General features: G+C 30.3%; 1 protein-coding gene across 1 annotated transcript; it reads left to right on the top strand.

The window, feature by feature from the left end:
* The first annotated feature begins 625 nt into the window (after positions 1-625).
* Positions 626-8,273, top strand: LOC111914527 (uncharacterized). The gene is made up of 3 exons (XM_023910265.3): positions 626-1,437; positions 5,121-5,289; positions 7,673-8,273. Exons 1-3 carry the CDS (start codon positions 652-654, stop codon positions 8,140-8,142), a joined length of 1,425 nt encoding a protein of 474 aa, XP_023766033.1. The 5' UTR covers positions 626-651; the 3' UTR covers positions 8,143-8,273.
* The last annotated feature ends 5,617 nt before the right edge of the window (positions 8,274-13,890 follow it).

The following is a 13,890-nucleotide window of genomic DNA, read 5'->3' as shown; positions in this document are numbered from 1 at the left end:
ATATGTCGATCGTCAAAAATGGTTACAGCTAGTCGCACCAAATTCCGTCACAAGCGGTCTGTAATTAGTGACGGACTTTTCTGTCTAAAATCAGTTGTTAAATTATAAGGTCGTCGGTACTTTTGACAAAAAAGTTAGAGGGAAATGATTTCCCAAATAAACTTCTGATGGATTCCATAAAAAATGTCCAATTTTTGTAGCAGTAAGAAATCACGTTCAACTAAAAAATAGAGGCAACCTCTTATATTATGAAGACATCTGTGGTCGCAATAAGTTAAAAATTTTAAATTTCGGAAACCCAAATTGAACATGTCACCTCCGGGACTCAACCTATCGTGAGATCATGATATTTTCGCCGTGTGATTCGTCGCTGCAAGCCGAGTTATTGTAGCCTTAAGTACACAGATTATTTCATTCTTTTGTTTTCCCAAATTGAACATTTACCATAGAACTTTAATGTATGCTAAAACTAACTAAGCAAATAGTGGACCATCTGGTCCACATCTTATACAGATCTAGATAAGGAAGTAGTTAAAGATTGAGTTAATATCATTTAAGATTTAACCTAACTTCTGAGAGTTTGGTTCCGTATGGGTTCCTATAAGTAACATATCCAACCTTAGCAAAGTCGTTCACACACAAAAATTAGAAATGGGTGATGCTCCGAGAATGGTTGAGGCCCCAACAAGATTGTTAGGGGGAACAGAGCAAAACTGGTGCAAAGCAGTGGCTGGTGGGACAGGCATTACTGCATTGGCACTCCAAATTTCAAAGGAGCCAAATACTTCGGTGTTCAAGAAAGCCCTCCAAAAACTCCAAAATAACCACCCTATCCTCAATTACATGCTACAGAAAACCAGCTCCACTGGCTCAGCTTCTTTCATTGTCAACCCTTCTACCCCTCACCTCCGCCTTAACATCATGAACCTGTCAAAAACGTCCGAACTCCTGCGGACCCTCATGAGCCATGGGTCCAATTACTCATCACTGTCGCCTTTACATGTGATCCTGGAACATGAACTCAACATCAATGAGTGGTCCGAAGATACTAGCCGTTTGACGTGCATGAAAGGGCTGCAATTATGGTTTGCTAACGTGTACACGTTGGCTGATCACAAATGGGTGCTGGTTTTGAGGTTTCACGCTGGGATCTGTGATCGGACCACTGCTGTTTCGTTTCTTAAGGAGTTAAAGGACGCGATGGGGGATCAGAAGGAGGGAGGAGGGTGTAAAGATGAAGGTAATATGGGAATAGAAGAACTTATTCCTATTGGAAAGGCTAAGAAGACACTTTGGGCACATGGGAAAGACATGGTTGCATACTCTGTCAACTCATTTCGGCTCTCAAATTTAAAGTTTAAGGATGTGAAATCACCCAGGCGTTCGGAGGTGTTGAGATTGAAGATGAACGCATACGAAACTCAAATGCTATTGGCTGTAAGTTGAACATTATCAATATTAACATTACTTAATATCTTACGTTTTCTTCAATGGTTCTTTAGCATTATATATATATATATATATATATATATATATATATATATATATATATATATATATATATATATATATATATATATATATATATATATATATATATATATATATATATATATTATGGTTACATGTTTTATTTCTTGCTTTTTTCATTATTGAATATAGAAGATGCAATTCGAGTCAAATGTTAGGTCAAAGGCCTAACTTTCTGTCCCTCGTTCGCTTGCTCTCTGCCATCAATAACATTTATGATCCTATGTCTATTTCATTAAAATTGCAACAGCCATTTCTAATTAAGAACACAGTCATGAAGTGCTCTTAATCCATATTTAATTAGAGTTCTTGTTTGTTTCTAAAAAGTAGACATAATAGGAGTATAAAGAGCAGTATAACTAACCATCTTTATAAGGTTTTTTAAAAAACGATTTAGAAAGTTATAATATTACTATTAATATACGTTTGTTTCACAAGTAAGTATATATGTATTGAATTTTTTTATTTATCTATAAACTCAAACTTCAGTCTAAAATACTTGCACTGCTAATTTTACTACTGAAAAAATGTAGCAATTATTATTCTTTTTTTTTTTTTAACTTTTTGAATTCATGATTAATTAATATTCATTTAAATTAAGAACAACCATTTATCTTTAGCAATCTATCTATAAAAATGGTTCTAGACATGAGTCATATTATAAACTTTTCACTTTCTAGACACAATAGAACATTTCAGCAGAAAACTTATTTCCCTGTGACTTATTATTTTAGTTTTAGTGCCGTGTCATCTACATTGTCATACTAAGCGCAACAAAGTCTATAATTATTTGGATTATTGCTTATCTAACTATATACAAAAAGTTATAAATATTACACATTTTCATAAAAAAATATATATATATATATATATATATATATATATATATATATATATATATATATATATATATATATATATATATATATATATATATATAATAGTTGCATAATTTAAAAAAAAAAAAAAACAAAAAAAAAAACACATGTTGGATGAATCGGTAACATATAAATAAAGATTAGATATCAAATCTATGTAAAGTTTGTGGTTAAGGTTGATAAATTGGTTATTTTGCGCTTTGGTTTTTTAGAGATCAATATCTTCCTATTAAATATTTTTATTTAAATCAATATCAAAATCAAATGACGAGACAAAGAAAAAAAAACCAATATTGAATTAGATAAAATGATGTAAAATGAAATTTTATTTTCTTTTATTTTCCACTTTCTTTTTCAAGTCATATTATATAATTACTTCATTATTGATGCATGCCATTGTGTCAGTATTTGAAGTTACTTTTATGCATTGATAATTAATTGATAAATTACTTTTATAAGACTCTGGGTATCTGTGGGGTATGGTGGTGATACTGCAGTCGGTATGCCTATGAGCGGCGGCAGTCCCGCATCGCTTATTATTGTCGGCGGCAAATCTTACCGGCACACTTCTGCTGTTCAAATTCAAAGTAATTCTACCATATTTTGCCTTTCATCATCCTATTGTAACTTCCAGCAAGAATGAATGTCAAGATAAATAATGTACACCATTCAGTTTAGATACATGTTTTTCTTCGAAATGACATATAAAAGTATAAAACATTATAACTTTTAACATTAGTTTAAAGTACCATACGCGTTTTATTATTCTTATATACATATTTATTCGGTTAAAAAAACATCATTTATATAAAAAAAATTATTTTATTTTTATTTTACTATCTTCCTATATATTTAATATTAGGACATTTTGTTATATTTTTACGTTCTATATTAATAATTCATGTTTTTTTTTTGGTTTATCCCAAAATAGTAGTTTATTTCTATAAATAAATATATATTTTTTACTAAAATACCTCTTATTTCTCCCTCCGTCCCAATTTAATTGTCCACCTTACTATTTTAGTTTGTCCCAAAATTATTGTCTACTACCAAAAATAGATATACATTTTTACCATATTACCCCTAATATTTAATAAAGTAAACATCAATAATTACAAATACACATTTCCCATTGTTTTTAGAAAAGGGCAAAAGGGTCATTTTACTCAAAAAGACAAAATTAATGATTGTTTTTCTTAATCTGTGTGTTTTTTGTCTGTGGACAATAATTCTGAGACGGAAGGAGTATTTATTTAAACTACCATGATATTAAATGTAAATTCCATCAAATTAAATGCACTAAAATGGTACACTGTTATTTCATTTGATAAAATTAATGGTAATTAATTTTTTTTTTTAAATAATAGGAAGATGAACAAAAATAAATGGTAAGATATTTAATTTCTTAAAAAACATTATTAATCATTGAGGCCAATATCTATAAGAATTCTAAAAAAGAATTTTACTAAGTATTCGCCCATAAATATATAATGTTTTTCTTACTTAATAAATAATGATAGTATATGTACTAGTGAAATTAATTTTGCTTTGACACATGTCGATAATGATAATTATACATGACATAAAGAACAAAAAAAGGTTCAGTTAGTGTCTCTCCGTTGTAAGAAAATAATGTTATCCTCTTTGACTAATTTAAAAAGTTAATATTTTATTTTTAGACAGATTTGTTGCAACTTGACTTATATTCATCCATCAACAAGGAAGACTTTTTTTTCTTACTTCTTTCGACAAAGACATTGATCCATATATATTAATTAATGTGACTAAATAAAATGTTACGCAGAAACAAAAAAATAATTAAAAAAATCATTTTAACTGCCACAAAAGAACGGAATAAGGTATTTTTTGTAAAATGCGGTCCTTTCAACGAGAGGGATGGTTGTTTTCTTTTCATTGTTTTTAAGTAACAGAAATACAGAATGATATTATAATTATGGATTTTTTTTTATATATATTCACATAGTCTTCAATAATATAAACATTTTAAAAATAAAAAATATCAGTTAAATTATATTTTACAAAATAACTAAAAAATATTTTCTTATTTTAATTATATTCTAAGATTTCCTGGTATTTTTATTTGCTAATAGTTATTTTATATGAAAGATGTATTGTTTAATTCTTTGGAAATAAATATAGCATATTACACGAATTGACATATAACTATATGCAATTTTATTTAACTATATACATTTATTTAAATGAAGTTGATTATAATATAATAAATCTTTTTATTCATTTAAAATTTAATTTTATTAAATTTATCTATTTATTATTACCACAAAACCTTTTTGAATGATTCATCGTATTCTTTCTATGTAACCATATACATTACAATGGAATGTAAGTACTATTCATTTAATTACCTAGTTTTTCATTCTATAAGGTTATATATTCTAGTTATTCTTTTTTTTTGTTATTTCCTTCTTTCGTACCAAATATATCCCAAAGAAATGGGTTAAATGAACATACTAAACAAAATGAATACGTAATGAAGTTGATTATTTATATATATATATATATATATATATATATATATATATATATATATATATATATATATATATATATATATATATATATATATATAACTTTAAGTGATTATTCTGTAATAATATATGAAAAATTATACGTTAAAAATTATCTTGGAATATTAATCGACAATTATAAATGTGTTGTCGCTTTTACTAGGGATGCAAGCTAAGAGGAATCAAATTGTGTGGAGCATTAGCAGCGTCATCTCTACTTTCAGCGTATTCCGTGAAACGCCACGAAAACAACCAGCGGAAGAAGTATGGAGTGATCTTTCTAAACGATTGTCGCTCATATCTCCAACCATCTCTGTCTATCCATGAATTTGGTATGTTTATTTTTATTAAAAAACTATTGAAAGAGATCTGAATTTCATAGTATATAATAGAAAACAGATGACGTTTAAGAACATCCTCCTTAATAAATGAAGGTTTTTTTTGTCACATGTCAATCTCTCATGAGTTTTGACACTTGTAATTTTGTGGTATTTTTGAATAAATATTTTTTCCATTTGTCATTTTCTCATTTTTTTTTTATCTTTCTTAATTAACACATTATATTTACACCTTAATTAATAATTGCCCTTAATTGAAAACAACCAATAAATTACAATATTACAATTCATATAGTATTTAATATATTTCCTTTTAAATTCAAATTTTAAATAAATTTTTGTTTAAAACTTCATATTTAATTTTTTTATTATTTTATCCAACTCGTATAACATACTGGTCGCGCAACTAGTATATGCATATCGTAGATGAATATATATATATATATATATATATATATATATATATATATATATATATATATATATTCCTGGCAATCGTGTCGTGTTCGGGTTGGCGTGTCGCGTGTTGGCGGGTTGGCGGGTCAAAATATGTCAACCCAAACACGACCCATTTAAATATACAGGTCACGTGTTGGCGGGTCACGGGTTGGCGGGTTTGGAACATAAACTCATATATGACCCACCAACCCATTTATTTATACGGGTTCACAAGTTGGCGGGTTCGTGGGTCAAATTTGGGTTCATGGGTCCGAATTTTATATATTTAATTCTTAAACATCCAAATGAAAACTAAAAACATTCATAGAAACATGTTACAAACTTAGCCTTATAGGTTACGACTTATGACATTAGACCATCCACCACGAGTCATAATGTCGAAACATTCAAATGGTCTATGAATAAATGGTATATATTATGTAATACTTATTAAATATTAATACTTGATACATAAATACATTTAAAAATAAAATAATTTTTTTATTAACAATATAAACGGGTTGGCGGGTCAACCCGTTTATTTTTTGAGAAACTCATATATGACCCGTTTAATAAACGGGTTGGCGGGTTGGTGGGTTGAATGTCTTTTTGACACGTGATATTTTTCTATGATTTTTATTATTTCATTTTTTGGTAACAAATCAAATGTAATTCAAATCTTGAAAATACAAAATCATATCCTAATAAGATTATTATGTTTATTTTTTTTAACAAATTAATTCATAATTATTTACAATCGATAATATCTTGGTTTTTTTTACATTTATTATTTTTTTTTATCTATTTTATCTATATAAAAATTTTAAATATACCAACCGTGATTTTCACGGGTTACAACGTAGTGTATATATATATATATATATATATATATATATATATATATATATATATATATATATATATATATATATATATATATATATATATATAAAGAGAGAGAGAGAGACAGAGGTTCCATAAAATAAAATATAGATTTTAAAATTCAACCTCAACTACATAACTCACATCTGCCGATCTAACCATCCAACGTACCGGCACGGCGGATCAATGATAATCATAAATGATTATGTAGTGTCAGCTGTTCCTTTCACCTTCTCCATCCCTACAACAACCACTGCCACTATCAGTACTAACATCTCTGCCACCAACCGACCCCACCAATGCCCCCGCTACCATTTATTCTGCTATCAACCGTCATATATATATATATATATATATATATATATATATATATATATATATATATATATATATATATAACCTTGCCATATAATCATATATAATTAGGCATACCCCGCTGCTGCTGATACGCTCAAACGTTGAAGCGGGAAATGAAAAATATATGTTTGACGTTGAATGTCAAAATCTCTATTTTTTTTTAATTTCAAATGAACCGTCCCATTCTTTTGGGTATATAAAAATATTGAGTCTATAAATAAATAAACATACAACATACCACATAAGAACATATATGCATTGTGGGTATGAATTTTGCCTATGGGTGATGACAACTGTCAATTTCTCAAACCGTTATTATAAAAACAGTCATAAGTTTTACTATTTCGTTGCAAATATCTTTGTGACATGATGGTATCAAACAAGATGTGTGACTCATCACAAACATGCATGCACTTCAATAAATGAATCTACCTATATTATCATACACTGTACAAACACGATATAGTCGCTTTCAGGGAACTGATATCAAATATTTGTAATAAATTATAAAGCAACTTTTTCTTATGAAATAAATCAATGCTTCAAGAGTGGACCAGTAGTTGGTTACTTATATTGAAATGGATATAATTGTCATGTGAAGAATTTTTTGCAGAAACTAATTGACTAAAAAATAAGGTTCTTACGTATTAATTATATTAATGAATTGATGGCCTTAATATATATTGCCCCATATTTTTAGGGTTTTACCACTCTGCCATCTCTACAAGTCATGAAGTCAAAGGAGAAGAAAGCTTATGGGAGTTGGCAACAAAGATCTACAAGGCTTTTGAAAACTCTAAGAAGAATAACAAACATTTCTCCGACATGACTGACTTGAACTTCCTCATGGCAAAAGCCATTGACAACCCTAGTTTAACACCTTCGTCTGCATTGAGAACTTCTTTGGTAACTGTCTTTGAAGATCCAGTCATCGAGATCTCTACTGATTATGAACGAGAATTTGGACTGGATGACTATATTGGGTGTGCCTCGGCTCATGGAATAGGCCCCTCTATTGCCATTTTTGATACCGTGCGAGATGGACAGTTGGATTGTGCCTGTGTTTACCCTGCACCATTACATTCAAGAGAACAGATGCAAGAACTGCTTGCTAATATGAAGATCAAGCTTCTTGAGGGCTTTAAAGTTGGGGAAAAGGTTGAGACTTAGGTAGAGTCTCATTTTTACTAATACAATTTACTACCTATATTTTGTTAGAAAATTTATGTTGGTGTGTCAATTTTCATGTACCAAATATTATGGATCTTACAATAATTATTCCAAGAAGCTAGTTTTTATCCTTTCGTCTTTCAGGTTCTTTTTATTTTTTATAAGTTCTTTTGATTGGTGTGAATTTTGTATATCTTAGCCCAATGTTCAAGTATAAAATCGGGTCACAAAACTTTGGTATTAATTTTTTATTGGAAAAACGAAGAAATATTTTATTAAAAGGAAAAACCAACAATGAACATAAACGAGTACAAGACTTTTTTATTAAATAACCAAAGAGTTTTGGACTAGAACAAGGAATACTAAGTGTCATATTCACAAAATCACAGTAGTTACCAAACATGCAGTAAATACATTTTAAATTATACATTAAATAAATGTACTGGTCACCAACTATAACAAGATTTAACTTATCAATAACTATAACATGCAACAATGGCGTAAAAAATTCAACTTGAGCAAAACCCAAATTGCCGATTTTACAAATTGGGTAATCCACCAATATCTCTCCTCATTAACTTTGTTAAAAAAAGAAGGGTTTATAGCATGTGTTGCTGCAGAAATTGAACCAATAATTTTTATAATATACCATGTTCTTATAATTTAACGTCTTGAAAATTTCAAAAAGATTTTTTTATAAAATAGAGTTACCAATCACTACTAGAAATATGACCTTTAGCCATGGAATCAGCGATGGATTTTGTTTGTAGCTAATCAATGACGGCTTATTGAGAGATCAGCGAGGGAACGCACAAATATTTCAACAACAATAATTATAGAATTTTAGAGAGGCATTACCGAGAGACCAACGACGGATTTCTAAGAATTTATGACAAAAAATATTCCCTCACTAATTTGTCGTAAATTAAAAGCTCTTAGCGATGGAAGAACGAGAGATTACTAAAAATCGCATGTCTTTTTTTCTTGGCCCTCGCCAATCGCTCGAAGAAATCGACGTCTCCATTTTTTTTCCCGACTTTTCATTCTTTTTTCCTTCCCTCGTTTTATTTTCATCCCCCGCTTTTTTTCCCATTCCCTTATTTTATTTTCATTCCTTTTGATTTCTTCCCAAATCCCTAAACGATTTCCTCCCAAAATCCTAATCGAACATTTGTCGACTCAAATCCCTCCTCCGCCGGAAAATCACCTCCATCACCATCCCCCTGCATTGCTTCTCTTTGAAGTATACTTGAAGTGTATTGGAAAACCTTAGAAATCATATTTTCGTTGGCTTTCATTTCAGTCTGTTGGCCTACCTCATTGACTCGTCATTTCCCTGCCAACGTTGTTTGAACTGATAGTTCATCCTCTCCTATAAAGTAGACAAAATCTAAAGGAGTCTTCATCAGTTTCCAGTTCCGTTTTCTAGTAGTGTGTAAGTTCCAATTTACATGTAGCACTATTAACTCTATTTCAGTTTTAGCTCAAATCACGACTCTCTTTTGAAGCTCTACCTTCCTTAATTCATAGTTTTGGTTTTCCTAAGGTTTTCTCGTTGTTTATATCTTGTTTTTGCTATTACATTTTAAAACCATCGGTCTCTGGATGAGTTTTTATGATTTTTTAAATCTTTAAATGAGAATTTTCATATTGATTATCATCTTAACTCTAATTTTTACTTCCTGATGATCGTAATATTATGGACTATATATTAGCAGATGAATTCTTTTCTAGATTTAAACTGACACGAATTTAGTATTGGGTGTATGCATTTGACAAAGGGCTCAATTTCAAAATGACATCGGTCATGATTTCCATAATGTTTAGGATCATTATCTGTAATTATCTTTGTAGGATCAATGTTTGACTTTTAGGTCAAGGATATAGCTATCGAGTTAGAGCTTTGTTCATGCTATGTGGTATTTAGAGTTAACATCCAATAGTCCATAGAGAGCAATTATCATTTGAATATCTCACTATTTGAATAATACCTAATGTGACCAGTAAAAGTTTCGTTCTTTGTTTCAGGATCCAATTATAAGTGTAATTGTGGACTCAAGCATTCATGTAGTGGACAATGGGAGGAAATGCATTCAAGGAAAGGTATCAAATAATTTATGTATTTTAAGCAACCTTTTTAGATAAAGCTATATATATATATATATATATATATATATATATATATATATATATATATGTTAATTGTCTCCACTTTCACCTGCCACTAATCAGTATCTATCTGAGGTATCTTGTCAATAAATTAGGGTATATTTTGTTATAATCTCTTCCTTCTGGTCATATTCTGTCATCATGACACCTGTTTATTGTATTTCTAAATTCATCACATGAAATGCAGCCACAAGGTGCATCTGAAAATGGATATTTGTGGCAAAGAGTGAACTTCCAGGTCAGCTCCTCTAGCCAACCGTGTTCTTTAAGAGAAGCTTTGGCTCAAGCACAAGCTTCTAGAACTGGAGCTTCAACACAAGCACTGAGAGAATCTCTACATCCTATTTTGAGGCAAAAACTTGTATGTATTCTGAAATACATGTGGTACTTAGAAAAATTGTAGATTTCATTGACTAGTGTATTGATTTCTTATTTAGGAACTTTGGGAAGAAAACCTACAAAAATCAAGGTACTTAATGAGAAATATAATTTTGTTGTTCTTTCTTTCTAGTTTCTTCAAGTATTTTCATATATGACTATCTTAACCCTTTGAAGGTGGTTATGATCCATTGGGATGAACAAAGGACCAAATAAGAACCACAGATCAAGTAAATTATGTCATGGCTGCATGCAAGGTCTTGAAGTTAGATGGTTTAGTCATTGTTGGAGGTATAATGAAACACAGCTATCAACAATAATCTTTTTGTCAGATGATTTACTAACAACACTTGTTTGTTTCTCTAAAACATGACAGAAACTATCCCTCAAAAAGACTTATTGTTTTAGGTTAGTGCTGCTATTAGTCTCCAAATACTAGAAATAACAGAGAAATTAACCAATGTTGCAGCATCACATAGTATTGCAACTGGTTATGGTAAGTTGGAAGTTTACTTTTTTTTTTCTTTTCTAAATTGTAATTCTTTAAGCACTTTAAAGTGTCAATTCTTTTATTCTTGCAGATGAGACTTCTATTTTCAGAAGGGTAGTGTGATTCAAAAAGGCTTTATGAGAGCTTGTGTTAAATGTCGGTTATGATGTATTATTATATCTACATAAACATTGGTGGTAATTATAACTTTGGAGGGTATGTGAATATGTGATCTCTCCAGTGAATCAACATAAACAATCAGTTGTAAGACACTTTCATTCTGCTTCGTTACACTAGTTTATGGTTTTTTTTTAATTTTATTTCACTTTCATTTTTTCATATACTGAATTGGGCTATGCATATGTAGATTTGAGAGAACTTCATATACCGAATCAGGGCAAGGAGTTTTATCCTTATTTTTCTTCAAATATGTAGGTAAAATAAGTAAATTATATTTCTTGTACAAAACCCCAAAATATAACTTATTTATTTTTTTAGTAATAATACTATTTGTTTGTTTCATGTAGATACAATTTAAAAAAAATATTCATCAATTGTTGCAACAATCTTCACAGCCTTTGCATCTGCTGCTTTGTATGGTCATACTTTGACTATAAATTCCATGCTAGGAATTTCTATTGTTTTCATTTCAATGCACCAGGTAAATGGTTTGTGGATTCTGATGGAGTTGGAATTGGAGATTCCAATTCCTTTGATAGATTCCATTTCTTTCATAAACATTCTACCAACTTTTGCTTCTTTTTCTATATCCAATTCTTTTCCCCTCTTTCAAAAGTTAAGGATGAAGAAAACAGAGTGTTGGAATTGGAACCTGTTAAAAGCAACAACAGGTACTTATATATAAAATCTATAACACTTGTTTTTAATTTTTTTTTCAGGCTGTCATTGTGTAGATTCTGATTCAAGACAACCACTTCCACTTCTTCCTACTTAAATCAACATATGACGTTTGAAATGAAAGAAGATAATTGGAATAAAAATGAGTTATTTGTCACTTATACTGTTTATGAGGTTTAATGTATTTCCAACTCCTCGAAATGATCGATGGTAGGTACTGTTTTTTAGTTTTATAAAATAATCTTTCATGGATATAAACTTTAAATAATGTGTGCATTTTTTCCCTATTTCTGAGGAATCAACTTTCAGAGTTCCTGGTGGTATAAAATTTTGCTGATAAAGGCGGTTGTATGCAATTAGAGAAGGGTACATGGCATGACCTAGAGACCACAAAGGTTAGTTTTGTAATTTCCTTCCTAATTCAAAATATTGCATCCTTTTTTATAAAAATGTTAAATGTATTGTTAATTTTTGTGTGGTAGATGGTCCGTAAGACTCAACACAAATGTTCAAAAAATCAAATATGAAGACCAATTGACAAACACCGTATTTCCTTCCTCTTTTACTTTTTGGTCAGAATCGGAATTCAATTCCATTCCTGTCCTGCATTTGCTTCCAACAAAGATCCCTGATCTAGAAAAAAGCTGGAAGACATCAAAGTAAGTAGCATGTGGTCCTATTTTTGTGGGTCTAAACTGGAATCGGAACCTAGTTCCATTCCAATCCTTCTTTTGGACACAAGATATCATGAAATGGAGAACATGCATATTGAAATGCAAAATATGAGATGAAATTAAGAATTATGGTACCTTATACTTTGAAATCAAATCTTAATCAGTGTTAAACTTTGACATATGCTTTTGGTATTTAATTGTTAATGTTTGAATTGTATAATTTTTGGATGTGTTTGGTATTTAAATGTTAAATGTTTGGTTTGAGATTTTATAATTATTTGATGCTTTTGTTATTTTTGTTGTACATTAATAACCAAAATAAAATATCATATTATATATTTGCGAGTGATTAGCTAGGGAAAGAAAAAAAAAATCACATCCTAAATTTGCGATGGATTAGCTACAGAATGAAAAAAAATTCACATCTTAAATTTGTGAGGGATTAGCGACGAAAAAAATAGAGCTTTGCAAGGGATTTGCGACGGAATATTGTATTACGTTTTGTCGCAGGTGTCCTATATAACCATATTAAGTGACCAATTTGCGATGGACATTCCGTTGCTATAGCTGTCGCAAAAAAAATTGGTCCGTCGCTAAACCGCTCGCCAAGTCATTAGCCACACTCTAATTGGCTATAGAGTAAATATGTCCCTGATCTGTCGCAAACGCTCTTTAGCAATGGAATAGCGACGGGCTCGTCCGCCTCTAAAACCTATGTTTCTAGTAGTGAATTAAACCTTTATTTCAAAAACCATTGAAAACATTTAATTCGTTGAAAACCACAAATTTTCGGAGTTAAGTTTACAAAATCGCGAAAACGAATATCTTTAATGCATGTGTAAAATCCCGTTGAGATCTTCTCACGAACAACCTGCAAATTAAAATGTTTAATCCACAACTATAAACATTAAGTCTACTGAATTCCCCAGTATACCATATATTTCACCATACATACAATGCATTTTCATACAATCCTCGAATCTAGCGTTGAGCAAACAAAAGTCCTATACACATACATGCATCATATGCAATGGGCTCATACCAACTCACATAACGGGCCCTGACCAACCATAAATAACGGGCCCCACCCAAGGAGTAAACGGGTCCAACCTAGACTCCACTGTCAGGAGCCACATCCTGGTCTTCCATACAATACATAAAGTCATATGTAATGATACA

Source organism: Lactuca sativa, chromosome 3 (assembly GCF_002870075.4).
Source record: "Lactuca sativa cultivar Salinas chromosome 3, Lsat_Salinas_v11, whole genome shotgun sequence".
NCBI lineage: Eukaryota > Viridiplantae > Streptophyta > Magnoliopsida > Asterales > Asteraceae > Lactuca > Lactuca sativa.
The sequence above is the reverse complement of the archived record's forward strand: the minus strand, read 5'-3'. Positions and strand labels throughout refer to the sequence as shown.

What these genes read in the sequence shown, in the direction of transcription:
- LOC111914527 (XM_023910265.3), top strand. Translation starts at nt 652, where the DNA reads ATGGGTGATGCTCCGAGAATGGTTGAGGCCCCAACAAGATTGTTAGGG. An exon ending in AAACTCAAATGCTATTGGCT is followed by an intron (nt 1,438 to 5,120) that starts GTAAGTTGAACA and finishes CGCTTTTACTAG; the next exon opens with GGATGCAAGCTAAGAGGAAT. An exon ending in TCTGTCTATCCATGAATTTG is followed by an intron (nt 5,290 to 7,672) that starts GTATGTTTATTT and finishes CCATATTTTTAG; the next exon opens with GGTTTTACCACTCTGCCATC.